The sequence below is a fragment of the Cavia porcellus genome, unplaced genomic scaffold, assembly GCF_034190915.1.
Source record: "Cavia porcellus strain 051 isolate PalLab524CR breed Dunkin Hartley unplaced genomic scaffold, mCavPor4.1 scaffold_3, whole genome shotgun sequence".
In the NCBI taxonomy this organism is placed as follows: domain Eukaryota; kingdom Metazoa; phylum Chordata; class Mammalia; order Rodentia; family Caviidae; genus Cavia; species Cavia porcellus.
The window spans coordinates 18,519,143-18,545,896 of NW_026947486.1; the positions used below are offsets into that span (position 1 = coordinate 18,519,143).

Genomic DNA, 26,754 nt, shown 5'->3' on the forward strand with positions numbered 1-26,754 from the left:
TCATGCCAGGACTCTTAACTGCCACATAAAAAGTCTGACTACCCTGAGGCCATCCATAGTAGGGAGACCTCATTTAGGTGCTCTGGAGATAGTGGCTGCTAAGCATACCCATTCCGTCAAAGACACCAGATGAATAAAGACGCTCCCAAATGATTCTGTTTGTTTGAGTCTTCCCACCGAGAGCCTATACCTTGTGGAGTCAAAAACACCATCCCTGCTGTGCCTTATCTGAATTCCTGACCTACAGAATTCATGAGCTGATAAAGTAATGGTTGTTTATGCTCCTGAATTTTGAAGTGGATTGTTATACCACAGTCACTAACTGAAACAGCAAAAATGAATGAACATGGTTGTACTCCAATAAAACTTTATAGACACTGAAATATGAATTTAATAATTTTGTATGTCATAAAGTATTCTTCATTTTATTTTTCCAGCCATTTAAAAATGTGAAAATCATAACTTCCAGGCCATAACAAAAATGAGCAATGAGCTGGATTTGTCCTGTGGGTTGTAGATTGCTGACTAAATCTAAAACATTGCATAATACTTACAAAATTTAAACTTGAGCTTCTGGTTAAATGGCTCTATGTTCATATTTGTTTGTTTATTTGATTGTTCAAGACAGAATCTCACTATGCCTTTTGGGCTAACTCAGTATGTAGCCCAGGCTGGCCTCAGAGCTCACAGTGATCCTCCTGCCTCAACCTCCCAAGTGCTGGGATTTCAGGAATGCACTACTACACCCAGCTGAATTCATATTTTAAACTCATGTCACCTTTCTAAACAAAGTGGTAACAGATAAAGCAAAAAGCCAGACATATCCATGATTAAGAAAAGATAAATGAAAAAAAAAACCCAAGGGATTTAGTTTAGCCAAACAAGTGCCTGCCTGGCAAGTGCAAGGTCATGAGTTTGATCCCTGGTACAATAAAACAAAATTCAGTTAATGAAAGAAATGATCCCTGACTCTGAAGTGAAGGATTGTCCATTAGCAGAGATAGAAAAAGACGTTACTTCTATTCAGAGCGGCAGGCAGGAGAACAGAGAAAGACTTGTGCAGAGACAGATGTCTTGCTAGATTACTATCTAAATTTGTATTTTTTTTCCTCCCTCTTTGTGAGAAGGGACTGACAATCCTGCAAAGAAATACCTCTCAATGGAGATGGTAAAAGGAAAGGGAGAGAAATAAATTTGCTCTCAGAATCTTTTTCAAATGACTTAAAAATTTTCAAAGAGATAAGAATAACATTCCTTACAAATTTTTAAGCAAAAAAATGATGATACAGAATTTTTAAAAAATGAGTTTGGGATTTAGCTCAGCGGCATAAGTGCCTGCCTGGCAAATGCGCGGTTGTGAGTTTAATCCCTGGTACCAAAAAAAAAAAAAAAAAAAAAAAAAAAAACAGAATTTCAAAACAACCTAATAGGTTAACAATGTTTAATATATTGTGTATAACTATCTTCAAAGTAGTTGCTCAGATTTTAAGATATAGGCATGAAAAGATGACCAATGAAAGCACAATTCTTTTTGATGAACTAACAAAAATTATCTATCAAGTCTCTCTCTCTCTCTCTCTCTCTCTCTCTCTCTCTCTCTGTGTGTGTGTGTGCATGTGTGTACACATATAATTTTTTCCCTTCTTTCTTTCCTCCTTTCCCTCATCTCAGTTGTTCTTTCCTTTTGAGCAGTTTCTTCCCCTTTCACTTTCACAATATCTTTTGTACATTTTGGGTCCTATTTACTCTTTCAGTTTTTTATAATAGAAAGGCAATATGTTTACACATGTGAGTTTGATTTATTTTACTTATGAATATGGTCTCATGTTGCATCCATGTACCTATAAAAGCCTTGAGTTTATCCTTCTTTATAGCTGCGTAGTACTCAATTGTATAAAAATACCACCTTTTATATCCATTCTGTGGTGGATAGGCATTTGGGTTGTTTCCAAGATTTAGCTATATTACAAATTGTACTGTTATAAACATGGGTACACATATATCACTGTGGTATGATATTTGACCTGATAAGAATTCATATTCTAGTTGGAGATTTTGTAATATATATTAATGCTTAAAGTAGTTTAAGTTAATGATGCTAATACACATGCCACTTTCATATTGCTGTTGGGATTGTCAAGGTCAAAGTGAATCAGATACTGGAGGTTTATAAGGCTTATAAGGACATATAAATGTTTGAAAACTGAGAAGCCTTTTGATCATGCATAATAAAAAGGAATAAGATATGTAAATGTCTTTTATTTGCTCAAATATTTAGTAGAAAAAACTGAAATAAGAAAATATAGCAATATATTAACATTTTAAAATCTAAATGATGGATGTATGAATCTCCATATCATTTATTTTTCCATCTGTTTGAAGATTGCAAAAATGTGAACTTTTTTTTACTGAAGAAGCTAGATGGAATTGTGTGATTATATGAAGTATGGAAATGGGTACTACAGAGGTTCAGCAGTGTTTGAGCTGGAAATAGTGTGATAAGGTATAAAGCTGCAGAAGTAAGTGTAGCTTGATTGTGGCGAGACACGAAAGTTGATCTTAATAGGGACCTTAGGTAAAATCCTAGGAGCAAAGAACACCCTTTAATGTCTCAGCGTGATAGGACATGGTTCAATTAGTGTTTTAGATAAGTTTCTAGCTATGAAGTAAATTTGATGGCAACAAGATCAGTCTAAAACCAATTAGCTGCTCTTTTACTCTAGGTTTAAGGAAATAGGTCCTAAACTTAAGACAATGATGGCTAAAATGAGAAAGGAACATTAATTTAGAAGATTATTTTACAGTAATTTCGCAAGATTTAATAACTGGACGTTCTAGGACAAGGTAAAGAAAACAAGACATTTCTGTAAATTGTGTGACTCTCAAAGGAGGAGGTGACAAGAGAGACCATTGAAGGGAGGAAGAGCCAGTGGAAAAGAAAAGATTGTCACCTTGATGTCTGTGTCTCTGGTTGGCAGGACTTCTCTCTCTCTCCTTCCTCCATACCTTCCCTTTCTCCTCCCTTCCTTTTTGTACTAGGCATTGAACCTAAGTCCTTTGTACTAAGCTATATCCCTAGCTCATTTTTTTTATTTTGAGATGGAGTCTTACTAAGTTTCCTAGCTAGGCTTAGACTTGAAATACTACTGCCTCAGCCCCTATAGTGTTGGAATTACAGGTGTGTGTAACCACACTTGGCTCTTTTTTCTTTGTATTCTTTCCCCTTTCTTCTCTTTTTTCTTTTCTGTTCTCCCTCATCCTCTCCAAATCTCAAGCTCTAGATAATGCTCTAGACTGAGGACCCTGTTCCAGGGCCCATGACCCTGGGGATAAGGCATTTATGGAACCACCATTATTTACAAGATGGTTAGTGGGGGAAAAAGTATGTTGCAGAGTAGCACAGGAAGCTGTAAAAATGCTTTTGGGATGTATAAGTCTTTGAATGTCCACGCTGTCTTCTGAGTCTGTTTTCTGTGCCTCTTTTTAAAATAACTTTCAAAGGAATTATTTCAAGAGGGATGGAAGAGTGATCAACATGTCAAATGTAGCACACAAGTGTTTAGAGATGAGAACTGGAAATATGCAGACTGGTGACCTTTTCAAGTACTCTGATGTTGTAGAAGTCAGTTAAGAAGTACTAAAGCAAAGAAGGGAAAATAGACTGTAGACTAATTTTTAAGTTTTCACAAAAAGGGAAAGAAATTGGATATTAGCTAGAGAAAAATGAAGCATAGTCAAGTAGTTTGGGGATAAAGGTAAAGATTTGAACCTAATGGTACAAATTACTGTAAAAGCAGAAAGAAGTTGAAGAGCAGATTTTTTTCTTCATAGAAAATTATTCCTTCATTTATAGCTGCCAAGACACTGACGTGAATTGCCTTGTTAGATAGTGAGCTCTTTGTCACCAGAGTAGTCAAAGGTTGTGTATATCTCTTCTAGTCAGCTGTGTGGAAAGATCTGGTGAATGCATTTAGGAATTTTAACTTGTATCCAATTCCCAATAATTTTCTCCAAAGTTTTTTTTTTTAGTCATTATAAACCTAACTTGCTATCTGGTAGACCTCCCTTGCCTGGCAGGACCCAGATATTTATTAACTCACTGGGATAAGTTAATTATTTGTCTTTGATCATGAATAAAATTAAACATCAGATTCTCAGATAAGAAAATATAGAAACGTAGGGTCCAAAAAGCTTTATCACATCAACGGCTAGCCATACTGTGAGCTCACAGGTACTTTTGACAAGGTAGTCACTTTCTACACAATAGCAATAGTGAGTCTTTGTTTCAAACTTTTAAGAATTCTATTTTATATATGTCTGTATTTTGTAAAACAATACTAGTAGCATTGAGAGGACAGGGGAACTTCACAAACAAGAAATACCTGCTTCCTTTTCTTTATTTCATATTCCTATCTGGATTTTTTTCAGTTCACACAGAATTTTGGTTTTCTGGGACCAAGAGTAGATAACTAGGCTCTATCCATGTTGTTAGGTCCTCATCTTAGATCTTTTAGTGATCTTTTGGGTTAGTATGTGAAACCATTCAGGGGTGACTTTTGCTGTTTTTTCTCAAATGACTCAGGTATTTGTCTGTATCCAAATCTGACATTCTAAAGGTACTGGAGCATGAATGACTGAATGCAACTAGTTCTCAGAAAGTCACATTTTAGTCAGTACCTTCCAACTCTCTTATTCATCATTCCTTTTATAAAATTAAGAAGTGGTATAACCTAATTGACTAAAGTTTTATTCCTTCTCAATTACATTTTGAATTCTGTTAGCATCTGAAATGCTAATAATGACTAAAATGGCTAAAATCCAGTCAGAGAAATTAGAAAATGCAAGTACTAGAAAAACAGCGCCACACTTCCAAAGAAAAATCAGAAACAACAGGTATGGTACATTTATCTTTTAAGGAAAAATAGATACATAATTACTACCAATTGATCTGCCTACTTGTGGGCCCACAGTTAGGAAGTCAGCCTCCCAATTATTTCCAGGCCTATAGGTTTTGGCTGTTTCTTATTCTGTTTCTTACCCTGTTTATAAGTGAAAATCTCATAAGATGATGTTGATTATTTTCCTTTCACAGATGAATATTTTCCAGATATGTTAGGAACAGAAATAAACTGCCCTGGGGCTGGGGATTTAGCTCAGCGGCATAAGCGCCTGCCTTGCAACTGTGTGGTGGTGAGTTTGATCCCCAGGACTGATAAAAAAACGAAAAAGACAAAAAAAAAGAAATAAGAAATAAACTGCCCTTTTTACCATATACTTGCTTTTATAACAGTTAAATTTTATTTTGATATTTTTTATATTTGAATGAGATTTTAAGATAATAAATTTAATCAAGAGTTGCAAAAAGTAATACAGAGAACAAACTTCCTGTTCCAAATAGAATGGAGTATATACATTTTGTTCCAATTAAATATACTGATATAGGAAGTTTAAAAGTATATGAATAAGAAAAAGATATACCATGCAAACACCAATGAAAACTGGAATTGCTATACAGTACTAATATCAGATAAATTAGACATAACAGCAAAGAAAATTACCAGAGGGAAAAGCACTACATAATGTTATGAAGGATCAATCCACCAAGAAGACAGCAGTCTTAAGTGTTTGTACACCAAATAGCAGAATCACCAAATTGGTGAACAGAATTGACTTGAGAAGTAGACATATGTACAGTCATAGTTAGGAACTGCAGTACACCTCTTTCATTAATTGATAGAACCAGTAGACAGAAAATCAGCAAGGAGCCGGGCATGTTGGTGCACGCCTGTAATCCTAGCACTTGAGAGGCTGAGGCAAGAGGATTGTTGTGAGTTTGAGACCAGCCTGGGCTACAAAGTGAGCAGAAGGCCAGTCTGAACAACATAGCAAGACACTGATTCCAAAAGACAGTAAAAAAAAAAATCAAGGATATAGAAAAAATAATACTACCTATCTGCCACATTTAATTGACACTTACAGAATATTCTGCTCAGCAACAGCGTAATATACTTATTTTCTAAATACATGCACAACTTTCAGGTCATAAAACAAGTCTTCAAATACAAAGAATTAAAATCATACAGAGTATATTCTGTGAACATAATGGAAGCAAAGTATTGTAGAAATCAAAAACAGACCACAAGAAAGTCTCCAAACATTTGGAAGATGAACACCATACTTCTCATTAATCTTTGAAGTCTCAAGGGAAAGTTTTTATAAATACACTGATTAACCTGAATGTAAATGAAAATACAGCATATCAAAACTTGTGGGCTATAACTTGAATCAGTTGTGAGAGGGATTCATGGCACTAAGTGCTTATATAAGGACGAAATAGCCTCAAATGAATGATCAAAGCTTCCACCTCATGAAACTAGAAAAACAAGAGCAAAAAATCCCAAAACAAGCAAAATGACAAATAATAAAGAACTGAATTCAGTGTAATTGAAAATAGAAAAAACAAGCTAGAATCTAATTCTTTGAAAAACAGAGATTTTGTCTTACTTAATGGTGCAGTTTGAGCTTTAGGATTTTTACAAGCTCCAGAAAAGATTGCTGGAGCTCTGGTGGTGCAATAGGTTAGCGGGTGGTACTTACAGAAAAGATTGTCATGTGTAATAGGAACTGAGAATTTCTGCTAGGGAGGCCAAATACATTTTCTCTGGATGTAACTTGCCTTTGACATCTTTTTTTCTAGACCCTTTTGTTTGTGGCAATTTTTTTTCTTTTCTGTCACCTTTAAAGTTAACTTTCATGTCTGACTGTTCCTTTGCCATAGGAGCTGCTCTAACTAGGAATGAATGTTTAACAGCAACCCTCCTCACTTTACACCTCACACACCCTCGTTGATTTGGAGATTAATTTTGAAACGCTCTCAAATTGGTTTGTCACACATCATTGGCTATCTGTTTTTAGGTTGTGATCATGCAAGCTATAATGACAGGGAGCCTGGTGCACCTGGTCTTGTGACCATCTGCAGGATTCTTGGTGGTTTCTTTATCCACTTTCTGGTGGCTAGTGCAGTGCCTGCTCTCTATTAGCATAGTATTCATAGTTGGTATGTGGTGGATTTAAACTTGCTCAATCATTTTGGGATTATTTGTGTTTTTGACCTTATCTGAGGTTTACGTGCCTGTTATTTTTACTAAAACCTAGGGAAAATGGTATTTTCTTCATATTTAATTATTTAATGATTACTTTAAATCAGGGAGATGTTCTAAATGTATTAGGGATATGTGTGGATGAAAAAGTTTGAGGAGAAAGCAGCTTAGGACAGAAGATAAGACATAATGGAAATTATTATTTTTTAAAAATTCATTTCAGTTTCTACCTGGAGAACTATGCATTTTATAGTGAAAGCAATTCTTGTTGATTTGCTTTATTTTTGAGATCTTACCTACAAATGATATTTATATTTTGTACATGTATACCTTCTTAAAATGCAAGTCTACTTATTTACCTGAGTAGTTAAAGGTCTGGGGATATAGCTCAGTGGTCGATCACTTACCTAACATGCATGAGGCTCTGGATTCAAGCCCTAGTACAGAAAACAAAAAAGAAAAAGTAAATACCTATGAGTAGCTGAAATTTCAAATGTATGTGTATAAATTTTTTAAAAATATTCTGTTAATTTTTAAAAAGCTGTTAGAACTAGGCCTTTTTCCATTACAAGACATGAAGCAGATTTTAATTCAGAAAGAGCTAAGACCTTTAAAATCTCTCAAGATAACATTACAAAATAGACCACCCAGGCTAAAATCTTCCAGTGAGATCTTTATTAGCCAAACAGTAGACTGAGAGATTGAGGTAGGGTATGTATTAGGGGAGCAATAATATTCAGATTTATGCTTCCAACTTTCAGTATTTATTGAAAGAAGTGTCTTGTTTAAATAAGGGATTGACAGATGGTTTGTGAGCCAAATTAAACTTGTCACTTGTTTTGGTGTGGCCTGTGAACCACACAGAATGGTTTTATACTCTTAAATTGTTGAAAATAAAGGCAGAATAACATTTCATGATACATATATGAAACTCAAATATTCAATACAAAGTTTTATTGCATCAGAGCCATGCTTGTTTACATACTATGAGTGCCTTATTCTATAATAGCAGATTTGATTTGTCACAACCAAGACCATATAGCCCACAATACCAAAGACATTTCCTACTTGGTCCTCTACAGAAAATGTTTCCTGTTGTATACAGCAGACATGTAATACAAAAACAGAGTTAGAAAAGAAAGATAGTATTTGCTGACACCTACTTTAAATTAACTTTTCAGTCTGTTTTCCCAATGCAAGATGATTTCTATTCTGAGGGTTTGAAATTCCCAAATTAAAAAAAAAAGAAATTTCCCAAATAATTTGTTCACAAGTCCATATGGTAAGCTGACATGATGGCGGGGATAATTGTGGTTGACATAGAAATATTTGTCTCATTAGTAGGAACCTACCTACTAATTTGTGAATTTGTATTGTCTTATTTTCTTTTTTGTTTAATGCTTTTTTAGTGCTTTATTTTCCAATCAGATTTTATTGGTACTTTTTTTTGGTACTGGGAATCGAACTTACAACCTTGTGCTTGCCAGGCAAGCACTTAGGCTGCTGAGCTAAATCCCTGGCTTATTGGTACATTTTAGATATACGAAATGATCACATTCATCATAGAGAATTTGTATCTATACATGATATAATTTGATTCTTTTTTCCCATTTCCTTATCCTCCCTTCAACCCCTCCTCCCTTCTCCATTTACAAAGGCTTTTTTTCCTTTTCCTTTCTTTATAGCCCCTCCCTTTTCCTCTCCCTATTTGAACATTTCCTTCCTATTTCATAATATCTATTACACATTTTGATCTTTATTTACACTTTCAGCTTCTCACGGCAGAAAAAAACAATACGATATTTACACGTGTCCGATTTATTTCACTGAAGTGTATGGTCTCAAGGTGCATCCACTTATCTAGAAATGTCTTTGAGTTTTTTCTCCTTCATGGCAGAGTAGTACTCCATTGTATATTTAAAAAAAACTTCTTTATTCACCACGTGATGAGCATTTGAACTGTCTCCAATATTTGGCTGTTACAATCCAGACCACTTTAAACATGGGCGCACATGTATCACGATGCTGGGAAGTAGATGAGTCAAATGGAACCTTTAGTCCTGATTTTTGGAGGAGTCAACCACACTGATTTCCACAGTGGTTACACCAGACTGCACTCCCACCCACAGTGAAAAGTGTTCCTTTTTCTCACAACCCTGCCAGCATGTTATTGGTTGATTCTTGGTAGTAACTATTCTTTCTAGAGTGAGGTGGAATCTCAGCATTCTTTCATTTGCATTTCTCAAATGACCAGTTATGCTAAACATTTTTTCATACATTTGGTGTTTGTACTTCTTCATCTGAGAAGCATGTTTTCATCTCAGATGCCCATTTTTTCAATTGGATACTTAAATTTGGTTGGGAGTGGGGCTTTTTTGAGTTCTTTTAGATAGTAATCCTGCTGGATATGGTTGCACACACCTTTAATCCAAGACTCAGTTGGCTGAGTCAGGAGGAACCTTATGAGTTCCAAGGCAGCCTGGGTTACAAAGTGAGTTCAAGGCCAGCCTGAACTGCATAGCAAAATCCTGTCTCAAAAAAAAGTAATTCTTTGAGAAACAGCTGGCAAAAGTCCCCTCCCCCCTCATTGGGTGTCTCTTCATTCTGTTGGTGATTTCTCTTACTGTGCAAAAACTTTTTAATAAAATGCGATTCCGGTTGTTGATAATGTGTGATAGTTTCTGTGGGACCAGGATTTTGTTCATAAAATCTTTGCCTACACTGATGTCTTCAAGAGTTCTACCTATTCTGTCTTCCAGCAGATTTAATGTTTCTGTTTTAACATTTAAATCTTTGATCTATTTCAATATTACTTTTGTGCATGGTGAAAAATATCAGTCTAGTTTTAATCATTGGCATGTGTAGAGCCAGTTTTTCCAGCACCATTTATTCAAGAGGCTATCTTTCTTCCAGTGAATGTGTTTGGCACCTTTGGCAAAAAGGTAACTGAGTATGTTTGGAGTTGTTTTTGCATCTTCTGATCTGTTTCATTGATCTTTGAGTCTGTGTTTTTGCCAGTACCATGTTGTTTTTATCACAGTAGCTTTACAGTATAATTTCTAAATCTGAGATTGAAATCTACCTTGCCTTTGTTGCCCAGAGTTGCCTTTGCTAGTTTAGGTCTTTTCTGGTTTCAAATGAATTTTTGGATTGTTTTCTCTAATTCTGTGAGATATGCTGTTGTAATTTTGATTGGGATTGTATTAAAACTGTATACCAAATTTGGAAGCGTGGCCATTTTCACTATATTGGTTCTTCCTACCCAAGAGCAAAGGATATCTTTACATTTTTTGGTATCCTATTTGACCTCCTTTTCCAGAGTTTTCAACAATATAGATTTTTTTTACTTTCTTTGTTAGATTCCTAGGTATATCATTTTTTGGATGCTATTGTAAAAAATGTTGTTTTCCTAATTTCTCAGTTTGGGTTTTGTGTACAAATAGGCTATTTTTGAGTGTTGACTGTGTATCCAATTATGCTGCTGAATTTGGTTATTAAATCTAGATTTTTTGCTGGAATTTTTAGGGTTTTCTATGTAGAGTATCATGTCATCTGCAAATAACAATAATTTAACTTCCTTACTTATCATTATTCTTTTTAATTCTTTCTCTTGTCTAATTGTTCTGACTAAAGTTTCCAGAACTATCTATATTCAATAAGAGGGGAGACAGTGGACATCCTTGTCTTGCTCCTGATTTTAGAGTTAAAACGTTTGGTTTTTCTCCATTTAGTATAAAGTTGGCTATTGATTTGTCATAGATGCTTTTTTCAGATCGAGATAAGACCATCTATTCTAGTTATCTATAGTTTTTTTTTAATCATGAATTGGTGTTGGACTTTCTCAAAAGCTTTTTCTGCATCTATCAAAATTATCATATGATCTTTGTCCTTGGCTTTGTTAATATGGTGTGTTACAATTATTGATTTGCACATGTTGAACCATCCCTGTATCCTTGGGATGGATGAATCTGCTTGGCCATGATGTTTAATCTTGATTATTTGCTCCATTCAGTTTGCCTGTGTCTTAAACTGAGGATTTTGGCATCTCTGTTCATTAGGGAGATTGGTCTGTAGTTCTCTTTCTTAGTTGGATCCTTGTCTGGTTTTGTTATCAGGGTAATCTTTGCCTCCAGGAATGAATTTGGGAATATTGCTTTCCTTCTAATGTCATTGAAGTTTGGGAAGTAATGACATTAGGTCTTCTCTTAATTTCTCATAGAATTCAGTAATGAAACCAGGGCTTGGGCTTTTCTTTGTTGGTAGGTTTTTAATTACATCTTCAATTTCATTGATACTGGTTTAGTAAGGATTTTTTAATGCTGTTTTGAGGAATTTTGAAGAGTTAGACCTCTGGACTAATCACAGGGAACTCTGATTCATGTGATGTATTTTGCTTTTTTTAAAACAAGCTTTAAAATGCTGAGATCAAGGTGGTCTTCATTTAGAAAACACCATACAGAAAACTTCTTCTTTTATAAAGACAAAAATTTGTTGGACTGAGAAAAAGTAATAAAATGCGTGATTTTTCTTCTTTTGTTTACTCTCTCTAGATAATTGTTTATGGCATTAGTCTCTGCACTACTGAGACGTGTTACAAATGAAGGATATGCAAGGTAAACAGATTCAAGAGGAAGAGTTTTGTTTCTGTGACATTCAACAGTGACAGAGCTGTTTTATAGAGCTATGAATTTGGAATTAAAGCACAGGTACTCAGTCTTAACATTAGTATTGTTTACCCCAAAGCAGTGGTGATCAGCTCAAGAGGCACATTTATAACACTCAGGACTTCTGTTTAATAGGTTGGAAAGTCCTTTGCCCATACAGACAGGAATTGACCATTAAGGATAAAAAAAATGTGCTGATCTGGTATGACCAGTGACCTAATTTAAATGTTTCTGATAAGGCTCTGAAGGATATTTTCCTGGAATCTAAGGGAGCTGGACTTTCAGATGCTTCTTTCTTTACTTAAGGATTACTTCCAAATACCATCATGGATTTATCCTCCCTGATTTTATCTCCGGCCTTCTTGAATTTGTTTACATTTTCATTCTGTTCCACTTTGTGAGCTGATAAGTTCTCTAAGTTCCCAGCTATTGCTGAAAGTTCTGTTTTCCTTTTGATAAAATTTCCTTTAGGTTTCAGCCTGTTCCCCTTTGTTACTTAAGTCTGTAGTTGAGTAAATAAATGTAAGTAAATCATTTCTACACTATTTTTGATGCTTATCCATTTGTATCATCCCCTTAGAGTAAGAGTCCTCAACTTTACTCTTACTGACATTTGGGGCATGATAAACCTATGTTTATAAGGGTCTATTTAGTACCTTGTAGGATGTTTAGGAGTATCCCACCTGGTCTCTACCTACCAGGTGCCAGCAGTACCAATTACTGTGACAGTAATGTTCCCTGAGCAAGAATAAAATTGCTAGGGGCTGGGGATTTAGCTCAGCGGCATAAGCGCCTGCCTTGAAAGCAGGCAGTCATGAGTTCGATCCCCGGTACCGATAAAAAGAAAAAAGAAAAAAGAAAAAAAGAATAAAATTGCCTTCAGTTGAGAAGCAATGCTTAGATCTTGACTTTTTTCAAAATCGAAAGTTTGTGGTGTTTGGACTATATGAGATGGAGACTTCTTTGTCTAAGTAATTATATAATGCCTTTATTTATTTATTCATTCATTTATTTGCATTACTAGGGATCGAACCCAGGGCCTCATCCATGCTAACCAAGTTTTTTACAGTTGAGCTACATGCCTAACATTATTGTTATTGTTGTTGTTATTATTATTATTTGGGAGTCTTTTAAGATTGAGTTTCACTATGTAGTGCAAGCCTGGCTTGAACTTGCTTATGTAGCCCACACTGGCCTTGAACTCACAGCAGTCCTGCCTCAGCCTTCTGAGTGCTGGGATTACAGGTATGTGCCACCATGCCTAGCTCCCTTTTTATTTTTTAAGACGAGTTTTCAATAAATAGCCTAGTTTGCCTCAAACTTGTCTTTCTTCTGCCTCACCCTGCTGGGTAGTTGGAATTGCATCACTGTACTGCTATTTCCTAGAATACTTTTTACAGCTCTGATTATTTTCCATCTTGAATGACATTGACAAATATTTTTATATTTTAAGTGTTTCAGGTCAGCTGCATTATTTCATGGCGGCATAGAGACAGCCTAAAACCTTAAAAACTATTTGTTTTCAGTTGTAAATGCCCTATATATGCATTGTAAACATGTAGAAATTGGAAAGAATATTTTTATTACCCAGAAATTCATCACTTCAATACAGCTGTTAGTAAATTGGTTTATGTATTTAACTTATTTTCTATATTATTTCATAGATATCATAAAAATTGATTTAATAGAGAAATTATAATTTTCTTAACATTTTAGCATGAATGTTTCTCCATGTACAATGTTTAAATGACTGGATGAAATACTATAATATTAACATAGTTTAATTGTTCCCTTTTTTCAATCTATATTTTTTACTAGTACATGTTTATAGTACATAATGATTATATTCCTCATGGGGAATTGGTACATGTACATAACATGTCTCAGTTGATTTTTTAAATTCTAGTCCCATCCCTCCCTCCATCTCTTGGCCCCATTTGCAAAACATCTATATCCCTATTTCCTATTATCTTTTATTTTGTTCTTTATATTTTCTCAAGAAAAATCATGCGATATTTAAGCTGTATGTCTGATTTATTTCACATAACATTGTGGTGTCAAGGTACATCCATTTTCCTACATGGGTCAAGTCCTTCTATGTGGCAAAATAGTTCTCCATTCTGTATAAATATCACATTTCTTTATCCAGTCATCTGTTCATGGGAATACAGGCCACTACCAAAATTTAGCTATTATGAATTGTGCTTCTATAAATGAGTATACATATGTCATTGTAATATAATGTTTTACCACTTTCAGAAAGATTGATAGAAAAATAACTAGGTCCAATAGAATTTCTATTTTTAGTTTTTTGAGGAATCTCCATACTGATTTCTATTATGGTCGTACTAGGTTACATTCCCACACTGTACACATGTCCATGCCACCAGCATTTGTTATTTAATTTATTGATGATACCCCATTTTTATGCAGTAAGATAGAATCTTAGTGTTGTTTTGATTTGCATTTCTTTAATGGCCGGAGATGCTGAACATTTTTGCTATGTATTTATTGCGCATTTGTGTGTCTTCTTAGAAGTGTATTCATTTCAGTGGACCATTTTTTTATTGAATCATTTATTTGGGATGGGTCTGATTTATTTTGAGTTCTTCATATATTTTAGATACTGGTCCTCTGTCCAAAGAATAGTTGGTAAAATTTTTTTTCCATAATGTAGATTGTCTTTTTCACTCCGTTTATTGTTTCCTTTGGTGTGCAAAAGCTTTTTAATTTGGCATGATGTCATTTGTTGATTCTTGATGTTATTTCTTAAGCAGTTGGGGCTCTGTTCATAAAGTCTTACCCTATGCTGGTCTTTAAGTATTTTACCTATGTTCCAGCAGAAGATGTTTCTGTTTTAATATTTAAATTTTTGATCCATTTTGATTTTTGTTTAGTGCATAGTGAGAGATACAAGTCTAGATTTAATCTTCTGCATGTGGATAGCCAGTTTTTCCAGCACCATTTAATAAAGAAGCTATCTTTCCTTCAATATGTGTTTTAATTATTCCTCTTTTATGTAATAGCTAGGTTTTACTTTTTCATAATGGAGTTTTAATAGACATATTTGTTCATAGATAATTTTCTGTGTTTCAGATTATTTTTTATAAATGTAGAATTCCTGGATCAAAGGGTGTGAATACATTTAAAGTAAAGCTTCACATTATTTTTCAAGCTGCTGCACGGGCCAAAAAGTATCAGTGAATAGGAACTTGCACTGATTATGCATTTCAAAAGTGTATCTCATGAGTATATAGTAGTAGGGAGTTAGGTAGCCACCAGATTATAAGCTTAAGGTTTCTCTCTCTCTCTCTCTCTCTCTCTCTCTCTCCCTCTCCCTCTCCCTCTCCCTCTCCCTCTCCCTCTCCCTCTCCCTCTCCCTCTCCCTCTCCCTCTCCCTCTCCCCTCTCTCCCCTCTCTCCCCTCTCTCCCCTCTCTCCCCCTCTCCCCCCTTTTTTTTCTGGTACCGGAGATGGAACTCATGACCTCACGTTTGCCAGGCAGGCACTTATGCCGCTGAGATAAATCCCCAAATTGACTCTCACACTCCTTTAAAAGGATGTTTCATCCAGGAAAAACATTTAGTTTAGACATTTGTATTTTTAGCTTTTTTTCGGTGCTAGGGAGATGAAACTCAGGCCCTTACAAATCCTAGGCAAGTGCTTACCACTGACTTATACCTGCAGTTCCAGACATTGGCATTTTGCCTGGTTTACAATCACTATTAAATCCTACACTGTTAATCATTGTGATTGAGCTTATAAGATCTGATAACTTATAAGATCTTATAACTTCTGTCAAATTGCTATTTTCCAAAGGTGCAAGGTGTGAGGTCTAGTGTACATTTATTTGTGTCAAAATAAATGGGAAGAAAAAAAGAAAAGAATGCCTTTATGAAGTCCATAAATAGAAGGTTAGAAAATAAGTAGCTTAATAGTGTTCCTAAGACTAAGTAAGACATTGAGTCACATCACATTGAGTTACTCTAAAATTGCATTGCATTTATTTATGGTTTTGCTTAACATTTTATTCTAATGTAATTTTTCATAGTACAAATAAAGAGTGTTTTCTGTCTTCTTTTATGCTGTTTGTTCCTCTTTTTTCCTAAGAAGTTACTTTGATAAAGCATCAGGCCTCTTTCTCTTCCAGTTCTTAAGTGGATATTTATGACAGGGGTATCACAGAAAATAATTGTTTCCTATAGCAATGTATGCTTTTTGGACATCATGGAGCACTATGCTCAGTCTCTAACTGCTGTAGCTTTGAAATCTACCTGGTCCACTAGAAAGCGCTAGTGCTTCTATGAGGTGTTGCATTTATTTCTTAAATTTTTTGACATACAAAAATGTGCATATTTAATGTATACAATCTACTGAGTTTTGGAAATAAGTGTATACCTGTGAATCATCACCTCAAAGTTTCCTCTTTTATTATTTTGTAATAAGAATACTTAACATTAAAGACTTTCTATTTTATTTATGTACATATATTTTTTGGTGGTACTGTTGGTTGAATCCAGGACCTTCCCACATAACTACATCCCCAGCCCCTTTATTGTTTACTTTTGAGTCAGGGTCTCATTAGGTCACCAGGTTGCTCAGGCCAATCTCAAACTTGTGAGTCTCCTGCTTTAGCCTCCCAGAGTGCTGGGGTTATGCATGTGGGCCACCCATACCCAGCTGGGACCTACTCTTTTAACAAAATTTTATGGACTTTTTTATTTTAAAGAGGATAAAACCAATCAAAAATAAACCAGTATAAGTGATACAGAACTTCAAAACCTTTTGAAACCAACAATAGTTACCATAATGCCTTTTGTTGTATTCAAAATAGCTGCAGATACTTTTGGACATAGTAAAAATTGAACAGAACAGAATAGAAACAATAAAGCCAAAACAGTGTAATAACATTTTAAACATACAATATAGTACTGTTAATTATAGGTACTGTGCTGTACATTAAATCTCTGGGACTTGGTCATCTTCTGTGGTAAATTTTTAAAAGTACTACTTAAGATGAAAAAGATGTGGTATTTCTATACAGTGGAATACTACTCAGCTATAAAAAGGAAGATCTTGATGCCTTTATAGGTAAAAGGAGGCAACTTGGGACTATCACAAGTGAAATAAACAAGACTCACATTAGTAAATATCTAATGTAAAACATAATAACTGAAAAAGTAATATCCAAAATGTATAATAGATACTGTAAAAATGAAAGGGAAGGAAAAGTGCTCTAAAGGATATAACTGTATGTATAAGTGTGTAAAATAAATGACCATATTACTAAATTTTAGTTGGATCATTGAACAGAAGGTTTTGTACTGTCAATGTTTGGGTGTCTAGCCACTTTTTATGCTTTGATTTTGTAACTTGAACAACTATCTCTAACATGACAATATGTAATATATCAACTAGCAGTTCCTTAGTGTTAATTTTTCCCTTTTTGAATTCTGTATTATTCTACTTTTTTCTATTTTGTTTTTTTCTTTCTTTAAATAAAATAAGATTAAAAATTACCATTTAGTATAAATTCACATTTTCTTAAGTAAGGGTACCTAAATGTAGACCTTGAATCATTATTCAAATTTATATAATTTATTCAGGAGTACTCTCAGGAGAAACCTTTAAGGGAAACAGGGCAGTAGGCCACAGAAGAGAAGGAACCTAGTAAGGTTATATGCAATATTAGAAAAATCTAGTCTGGTGGTTGGAGGAGAATAAATTGGCTACTGGTTGGCCCTAGGAAGAAGATTGGGAGAATATAATTCCTAACTGTTGGGGAGAGAGGTAGCTGCAAACTAGTAATTGTCACTAGGCAGAAGCTAGGAGCCAGGTACACTAGTCAGATAAAGGAGATCTGGGTAAGGCACCACAATGTCTATTACTCTTGCATGTTTACTTTTTGCAGCAGTCTCAGAGCTGAAGGTAGGAGATGATTGTTACATGTGATACAGTCTCTGCTTTAAAGGTGCTTGTGGGGCTAGGGGTTTAGCTCAGAGGCACAGAACCTGTCTGGCAAGCACAAGGTCATGAGTTCAATTCCTGGTACCAAAAATAAATAAGTTAAATAAAAATGATTGTGATCTAATAGCATAACTGACTATGTAAAGAATATTTATAGTACAAGCAAAGTACCTTGTGCATGTACAAAGAGACTTGGATGGAATCCAAAGGAGTGAATAATTAGGGGAGAGGTACCTGAAGAGTTTCATTGAGGAGATCTAAAAAATGTGTAAAAAAGCATGTTAGGGAAAGTGAGTCAGTCAGGGTAAACAGGAGAGTAACTGTAGGCAGAAGGAAGAGCCCCAAAACTGGGAAGTATGAAATAAAAGTGATGCATTGACAGAATCACATGGGGCATAGTGTGAATATGATTAGAGAATAATTAGAGGAGGCTGGTGGCCAGCAGCTAGTGAGGCCTGATAGACTGGAGCCAGAGCATTGTGGGCTTTGCAGGCCATACAAAGGAGGCTGCGCTTAGAAGAGACAACATTCTGCTATCATCACTCCAGCCTGTCTTGGGCCTCAGTGTTAACTTGAAGTTAACCTGCCACCTCTACTCTCTGCTCCAAGAATGCGGCTTTAATATTTCTGAGCCACAAATTCTTCACCTGTAAAATGGCTCCCAGTGGTATATGTAGGACTGTTTTTGTAATTAGAAATAATGAATAAAGACAGTTAAAACTTTTTTATTGCTAATGTAAGAGTTTTGTTGTCATGTATGATAAAAGTAGTTGTTAATAGTCTACAGAACATTCGTTCTGGTGATGTAGATCAGGGCTCAGGACTTACCTAGTGTATGAGGTTCAGTCTCTAGTACTGCAAAAAAAGTCAAATTTTGCGGGTTCTTAAAATTCCCCACTCAAAGAACATTTTGGTAACTGTTTCACTTAACAGGGTATCATGGAAAATGAGAAACTATTAATATTTCATAAGTTTATCTTGACATTCATAAGACTAAAATTTGCCTATTCTGGGACATGTAAATTCTAGACATTTCATATAAATAGGATCGTAAATGAGCCTTTTATGTATGACTTCTTTGGTGTGCATAGTTTTTGCTAAGTGTTTAACCTGTTTTGTATTTATTTTACATGTCAAAATGTGTTAGCATTTTGTTCCTTTTTGTTACTAAGTAGTATTCTATACGCTGAATATACTACAGGTTAACGGTTCATCCGTTGAAAGATGTCTCTTGTTTCTAGTTTGCAGCTCTTATGACTAAAGCTGCTATAAACACTTATATAAACATAAGTTTTCATTTCTCTGTGAAAAATGCCCAGGAGTACAGTTTCTTAGTGTATGGTAATTGCGTGTTTGTTTAAGAAATGACCAAGTTATTTTCTAGAATAGCTGTTCTGTTTTACATATCCACTAGCAATATGTGAATAATAGTTTCTCCATATTTTCTCTAGAATTTGTTGTTTTCACTATTTTATATTTATCCTTAAAAGTGGAAGAAGGAAACAAAAAGAAAACAATTGACGAATTACATGTTATGACAAAAGTAGAACCAGCAGTGTTGCTGGTTTTGATGATGGAGCAAGATGGCCAGGACTCAAGGAAGAGAAATGTTCTGTAAGAATAGACTAGGCAAGGAAATAGAGTCTCCTTAGATCCTCCAGAAAGGGACACAGCCTTGCTGGCATCTTAATTTAAGACCAATGATATCTCTGTCAGATTTATAATAAGTTTGGGTAATTTTAAGTCACTAGGTTTGTGATAATTTGTTACCACCACATTAGAAAACTGAAATAGGTGTTTTAGAAAAGTTCACCTTAATAATAGAATTTTAGGACTCGAGGATATAGCTCAGTGGCACAGTGCCTGCCTAGCAAGTGCAAGGCCTGAGTTCAATTGCTGCTACCAAATAATGATGATAATAATAATAATAATAATAATAATAGAATTTTAAATGTTTAGCCATGACATTTATCTGGAAAGCTTGCATATGTAGACTGTCCCTTTGATACTGGACCAATGAAGTGCTGCTATAGGTAGATGTGTATATTCAGTAAGGAATAATTAGAATATATATTATTTTTATTTCTGGTTAACTTTCTACATTCATTGTGACTTTAAGTCACAAAATCACATTACTCTTTTTTTAAAATAGAGTCTCCCTATGTAGTTCAGGCTGGTGTTAACTACCTAGCCCAGGCTACTCTCAAACCTGTGGTAATACTCCTGCCTCGGCCTCATAAGTGCTGGGATTACATGAATGCACTACCATGCCCAGCAAAATCACATTACTTTTTGAAAGAAAGCTTTTTGTTATTTTTGTAGCATCTTTTTCAAAATATAATTCATATAGCATATATTTCACCTACTTAAGTACTATGTATAATTCATTGACTTTTTAAAATATATTCACATATACATGCAACCATTATCACAAACACTTTATGTTTATCTCACTTCCTGCTGCCTTCCACTGTTTCTGATGAGGGAAGTGTCAGCTGTCAATCTTACTGGAGTTCACTTATAAGTGATGAGATTCTTTTTTTCCCTTTTTCAGAATTTTCTCCTTGTCTTTTGCTTTTAGCACTTTTACTGTGATGTATGTGTTTATGAGTCTGTTCTTTATGATCTGTCCTTGGAGTTTATGTTTATCCTACTTGGAATTTGTTCAGCTTCCTAAATATACAAATTAATGTTTTCCAGTAAGTTTGGGGAATTTTTCAAATGTTTTTATGATCTTTTTTGTCTCCTTTCTTCTGATCTGATTCTCCTATTACATATACATTGAAGCCCTTAATAGTGTCCTACATTTTTCAAAGGCTCTGTTGATTTTCTTCGTCTCTTTTACTGTTCTTTAGTCTACCTAGTCTCTATTGATCTATTTCAAGTTCATTTATTCTTCTATCAGTTTAAATCTTCTTTTGAAGCCTTTAGTGTATTTCAGCTAGTCCTTCTCAGTAAAATTTAATTTGGTTCTTTTTTATATATTTTAATCTATTGATAGTCTCTTTAACAAGGTGTTGTCATTGTGCCTTGTTTTACTTCTTTAATCATGGTTTAATTTACTTAAAAAAATATTTACATGGCTAATTTGAAGTCTGTCTATTAATTCCAATATCTGGTTGCTTTCATAGGCATTTTCTGTTGCATACTTTTTTACCAGTGTTTCAGTCATACTTTCCTATTTGACTATCTCATTTTTAAAACTGAACATTTTAGATAATATACTGTAGTAATTCTGGGTAACACCCACCCATAGTCTCTTTATTACTGTTTGTTCATTTTCTTCTTTAGTGACAGGCCGAATTATTTGACTGAAATTGTTTACTCACTCCCCAACCCTGCACTGTAGGGGAAAGCTTCCAGTATTGCTCCTTAAGGATACAGCCTTATATATGTCCAGTCATCCAGGGATGACAATGATTTTAACAGGGCTGTTTTTAGTTATCTCTTTCCCTGACCATACCCAATCTTTAAACTCTACTAGTTGGTACCTGAAGATTATTCCCTGTTTTGTTTTTCCCTTGTTTTCTCTAGCATGGTAGCCAATCTAGACTTAAACTTCCATACTCTAATTGCAAATGAAGTCAGTTGCATTGTGAGGAAAATTGGCACCCCTGTATTGTATGACCTGCCTCTGTCCATAAGAAAATTCTCTGAACTAGAGCTCTGATACATGAGATGGAAACTGTGTTGTTTTTCTCTGAGTGAAGGCCTCAGGTCATCCTAGGGTTGCCTCTTCTGGTGTAGAACTCCCATTCCACAAACTGAAGCCAGGACAATCATGGTCTTAGTATTATTGGTGATACAATACCCAAGGCGTAACCTCCATATTATGATAGGATCTGGGTAAAATAAGGGAGCCCCTGCCTCACAACCACACTCACCTAGAACTTAGCCTCAGCAGCAGCTAGCTGAAAACAGAACAAGAAAATGCTAATGTCTTGCTCTTCCCAGAAAAAATGGTTTCCAACTGAGAGCTGTGGGGATAGGGAAGGATGAGCCCTGTGTTATTGGCTGCACTGATCTGACATATGTTCTATACTTGGAGAGATGAAGGGAATGACTGGGTCTATGTCCAAATTCCAGATTCTTACTGAGTTTCACTAGACTTTCTTGAATAAAGCTTTGTTTGCTATATGACCTTAGGACCATTTTTAGAGACTTTAAATAGTTGATTATTGTTGTTTTAATTGGAATAAGTTTTACCAATTTCAGTGGGATTTGGGGAGCTCCTCACATAGAAGTAGAACTCTAAAAGCCTTTTGATATACAGTCTTGTTGTTCTTATGCAATTGTTCAGAGTGGCCATGTACTTGGATGTCTACTTCCTTAATATATTGCAAGTGGTTTGAAGTTAATAGCGCTGACCTTTGTTCCTTGTAGAACTGAGATAGTACCTAATAGCATTTTGTATGTTGTGGCTTATGAAGGGATGTCAGTTATTGACTGTGTCATTATCTTTTCTAGTTTGTATTTTCAGCAATTTATTTGTGTTGAAGTATTTGTCTTCCTTTTCTCTTACTCTCTAGTGCTGTTGTGTTCCTAGGAGGAATCTATTTGCCATAGTAAAAAAAAAAAAAAGGACACTTGAATCATTATAAATTTTAGTCCAAAACATTTATTTTTCACAATATAGGGAACTTTCTATAGCATTCCTGCAGTATATATTTAGTTACAATTCTAGATTAGGCTACCTATTTGGGAGATGGGGACAGGGAGAAAATGAGAAGGATGGAGAGAGGACAGGCAGAAAGACAGTGTGGTCAGACTTTTAAAAGGTGTAGGATATACCTAACTGATTTTTTCTTCAGCCAGTCATGTTCATGCCTTTTAGCCTTGGCTCTACATTCATAACTACTTTTTCCTTTCCTATTCTTCCCTCGTTAGGATCTCTGGCTAGAAATGACCCCTTACCTGCCCCACCACCTTTATTTTGATGTATTGTGGGCACATCTGAGGCTCTGGCCATCACTGTACCTCTCATTCTCTAAGGTGTGACTTCACCCAGTCTTTCACATACTGTGTATTAGAAGGTGTGGTCGTAGTATTCTTTTCTCATTACTCTATGTAAAGTGGTAGTGAACCTATGGTATGTGTGCTGCAGCCAGCTCTTCATTACCATTGAAAGCGCAAAAAGATTCACCATTGACTGCTTAGGTCATTTGAGAATGTTCTTGACAGAAATCATTCTCACTCAGTGTGATTTGCCTACTGCTACTTTTGGTATCTATGGAATGACGTTGACTGCACTCTGGGATGAGTATGTGTTGTCTGTTTCATTCAGTGTTGTTCTCTTTCCCAGAATGCTTCAGGATGAAACGCCATAGACCTCTCAGCAGCACTGACAGTTCAGATGAGTGTGAGTAGAACCAGCTGACTACTGGTAACTTCTGTGTCTGTACCCCTTTAATGATTTCTTCCTTCACTTAATAATAAGCTATTTCATGCTTCCTTCAATGGTTAAAAAATAATGTTTCTCAGAAAAAAAGCTCAGGGCCCATTTTTCTTATTAAATTCCATTATAGATAAATAAATTAGGTAAAGATACTGGTTTGCGACTTGAGCAACTATCTCTAAGATGATAATGTGTAATCTATTAACTGGTGATTTCTTACTGGGTTTTTTTTTTTTGTAGTTCTGAATTACTTGTACCCTTACACCACTTTGTTTTGTTTTGTTTTTTCTCTTTTTCCTTTTAAATAAAATTAAAAATTAAAAAAAAAAGATACTGGTTTGCTGGGGTGTTTTTTGCTTTTCATTTATCTAAAATACAGAGGTGAAATCCAGTAATATTTTAACAGAACTTCTCTAAAAAGAGATGAGTACTTGACTATAAATTGTAGACCCTGATTTTAATTGTAGCCAAATACTAAATGTTTGACTGTGAATCAGTCATTATTTGGAAGAGGCCTTAGTAACATCTACTAGGGGAGTATGAAAGGATATATAGATTACTTGCCACACATTCTTAGTTTTTTCAGTTGTTTTTGTAGATACTTTTCCTCCAGGTGAAACATAAATTGTATTATTCCAAATATCATGGGGTGAGATTACACCAAATCAAATCTTTCCAGCCTTTCCATTGTTGAAGTTTTTCACTCTAGGAAGGCATCCATAAATGTTAAATTCCATTCTGAGGCTTTCTTGGGGTGTGCAATTTATTTTCTTCCTCGGTAGTATGAGATCCATATGATCTTCTCCATCATATTTTTCATAATTCTCTTAGATGGCATTTCATTTAATGGCATTTAGTTATATTAGTGGGTTATACATCTCAGTATTTTTTTCTAATTATCTTTTGCAGGTCCTTCCACTTCCTTTACTTCTGGCCCAATGTATAGAAGCAAGTCAAAAATGCCAAAAGAACACAAGAAACCTGATGAGGTAAAATCAGATATTCAGTTTTGAACTTGAAAAACAGCCAAATAGCTGCCTCTTGCTTGCATACCTATAATACCCAGAATCTAAACATATACAAAGTAATATATATGTCAGTAGATAGGCTTGTTTTCTAATGAATTTGTTTTTCCAGAAAAGATTCCATTTCTTTTCTCCTTTAAGAGAGCAATAATTCTTACACTAATGTCATTTAGGTGATAAGTTCCTGACTTTAGACTATTCCTCCCCTATCCAGAGAGTCAAAGAGAGCCAAACTTTATGGCACATAATACAGCAAGGGATAGGTGAGGAGTTTGTGGATGGGTAAGGGAAGGACTAAATCAGAAATTTAGGCTGTGGGCTATATGATAGGGCCTCACAGACTTTGGAGCACACCTCGGTCACTTCTTGACTAGCACTAGCTGGTCATCTTCTGCTACAAGGCAGCAAAGTCCCAGGGTGTCACTTGTACTTGGTAATTCTACTAGCTTTCCTCTCATAATTACATGATAAAAAGCTGGCTTTGTGTATCTTTGTTTCTACTACTAATAGTCTTCCTTAGCTGTAAAAGAAAAGAAAATGTATTATCTGTTGCTATATTACAAATGATCACAAAATTAGTGGCTTAAGCAGCATACATTTTTAATCTCCATTTCTATGGATCAGGAGTATAGGAGAGTATGACTAGGTTCTATGTTTAGGGTCTTTCAAGCCTGGAACTACTGTGCTGAGCAGTATATGTTCTCATCTGGAGACTCAGCTTGTTGGAAGAATTCATCTCCTTAGAACTAGATGACTAGGGTCCTTATTATCTGCTTTTTTGTTTTCCTATTACTGGAGTTCAAACCTAGGATGTCACAGGTTCGAAGCAAGGGCTCAACCACTGAGTTACATACCTATATTACAACATGAAACATTATCAAATCTATTTCTCATATCTGCTATTTAAGTTTTTATATACCAAAAGCTTTACGTTAGGTAACCTAATTATTTCCCAAACTTAATTATCAGACTTTCCTTGGATTGCTTGTTAATTATACTATGCTGATTCCAGACCAGTACTACCCTATGGCACTAGTGAATTAGTATTTCCAAAGAAGGTATCTGAATTCATGTTTAAAAATGGTTCAGGTGATTCTTAAGATGAGGTGACATTAGAGAGATCATATACTTGTGTTTTGTTTCCTTAATACCACTAAAGAGTAGGTACTGTTCTTTTTACATGATGAATCTGAATTTGAGACTCAACAAGTTACTTGTCCAGGTCATATAAATAAGAACAGAGCTGAAACTCAACCCTGAATCCTATTAGTTTAACAAGTATTTTGAGTATGTTATGTGGGTGCAGTAAGTGTTTATTAAACATTCATTGAACCTTTCCCAGTTAAGAAATATGGAACGGGCTGGGTATGGTGGCACATGCCTGTAATCCCAGCACTCAGGAGGCTGAGTCATGAGGATTGCTGTGAGTTTGAGGCCAGCCTGAACTACACAAGCAAGTTGAAGGCCAGCCTGCACTACATAGTGACACCCTGTCTCAAACAAAAAGGAGGAAGAGAAAGGAGAGGAGGAGGAGGAAGAGAAAGGAGAGGAGGAGGAGGAGGAGGAGGAGGAGGAGGAGGAGGAGGAGGAGGAAAAGGAAAGAAGGAAATATGGGATGGCAGCAATATTTTCTCATGAATAGTTATAATCAAAGCTTCCATGATGAGTAGTCTGCAAAACTCCAGAATAGAACAAATACTTAGAACTGAACAAGACCTGGGAACCCAGGCAGAACATGGAAGGAACCTTTGGTTAAAAAAGAAGTACAAGTAAATGGAAATTGGCAGAGGTGAAAAGCACATGCTGCTTGCAGGTGAGATTGAGGGCAGACTTGGAGGAGTCAATGGAAGCTATTATGATTTCTTTTTTCCCCATTTGGGTCTTAAAACTGAAAAAAAAGTATCAAATTTTGCTACTTTTTTCAGAGAGTCTTAGTTCCTGTTAGTTTTTGCTTTTCCAACAGGGCCAAAACAAAATTTGACTGCATTTGTTTCGTACCATTAGGGTTGGATAAAAATCTTAAAGAGTCACCTTAATCTAGTCTTCTAGCTACAACTCCTAGAAGCCCTAATATAAGAAACAGGTCCTATTTTAAAAAGTAATTCTACATATTTGCTTAACCAAACATAGTTAACTACCAGTCGTCTTTTATGTCAGTTTCCATTTATCAGCATAATTGAGGATTACTTATATTGTTTGGAATTTTTTTTTGAGACAGGGTCTCGCCATGTAGCCCAGGCTGGCCTTGAACTCACTATGTAGCCCAGGCTAGCCTCAAAATTGCAGCAATCCTCCTGCCTCAGCCTCCCCCAAGTGCTGGGATTATAGGTATGTACTGCCATGCCCGGCTACTTACATTGTTTTACTCAGTATTTCTGAAAGCTGTTGTTTTATCATCTAAAACACTAGTGATCACTTACATTTAGCCTTATTATTTTTATGATAAAGTTCCTATTTAGGAATAATACATATATTAATACATACATTTATTAATATCTCAGTTCATGAACATTTCTCTTTGCAAATAATTCACATGGCATACGGAAACGTTCAGCAAAATTTTGCTTTGATTCACAAACTCCACATTGGGTGAGGAACACAACC

The 26,754-nt window shown here is 35.3% G+C and overlaps 1 protein-coding gene across 10 annotated transcripts in view; it reads left to right on the forward strand.

Annotated features, from left to right (window-relative positions):
* The window catches only part of Jade3 (jade family PHD finger 3), a 136,352-nt gene that overhangs the window by 55,973 nt on the left and 53,625 nt on the right, over positions 1-26,754 (forward strand). For 9 of the 10 annotated variants that reach the window (XM_063245770.1, XM_023561843.2, XM_063245774.1 and 6 more), the window contains 2 exons: positions 23,033-23,089; positions 24,035-24,114. In XM_063245770.1, the coding sequence (XP_063101840.1) occupies positions 23,044-23,089; positions 24,035-24,114 (126 nt within the window). In that variant the 5' untranslated portion in view covers positions 23,033-23,043. Of the gene's footprint in view, positions 1-23,032; positions 23,090-24,034; positions 24,115-26,368; positions 26,479-26,754 lie in introns of those variants that run through there. The other variant, XM_063245777.1, reaches the window with a different exon arrangement.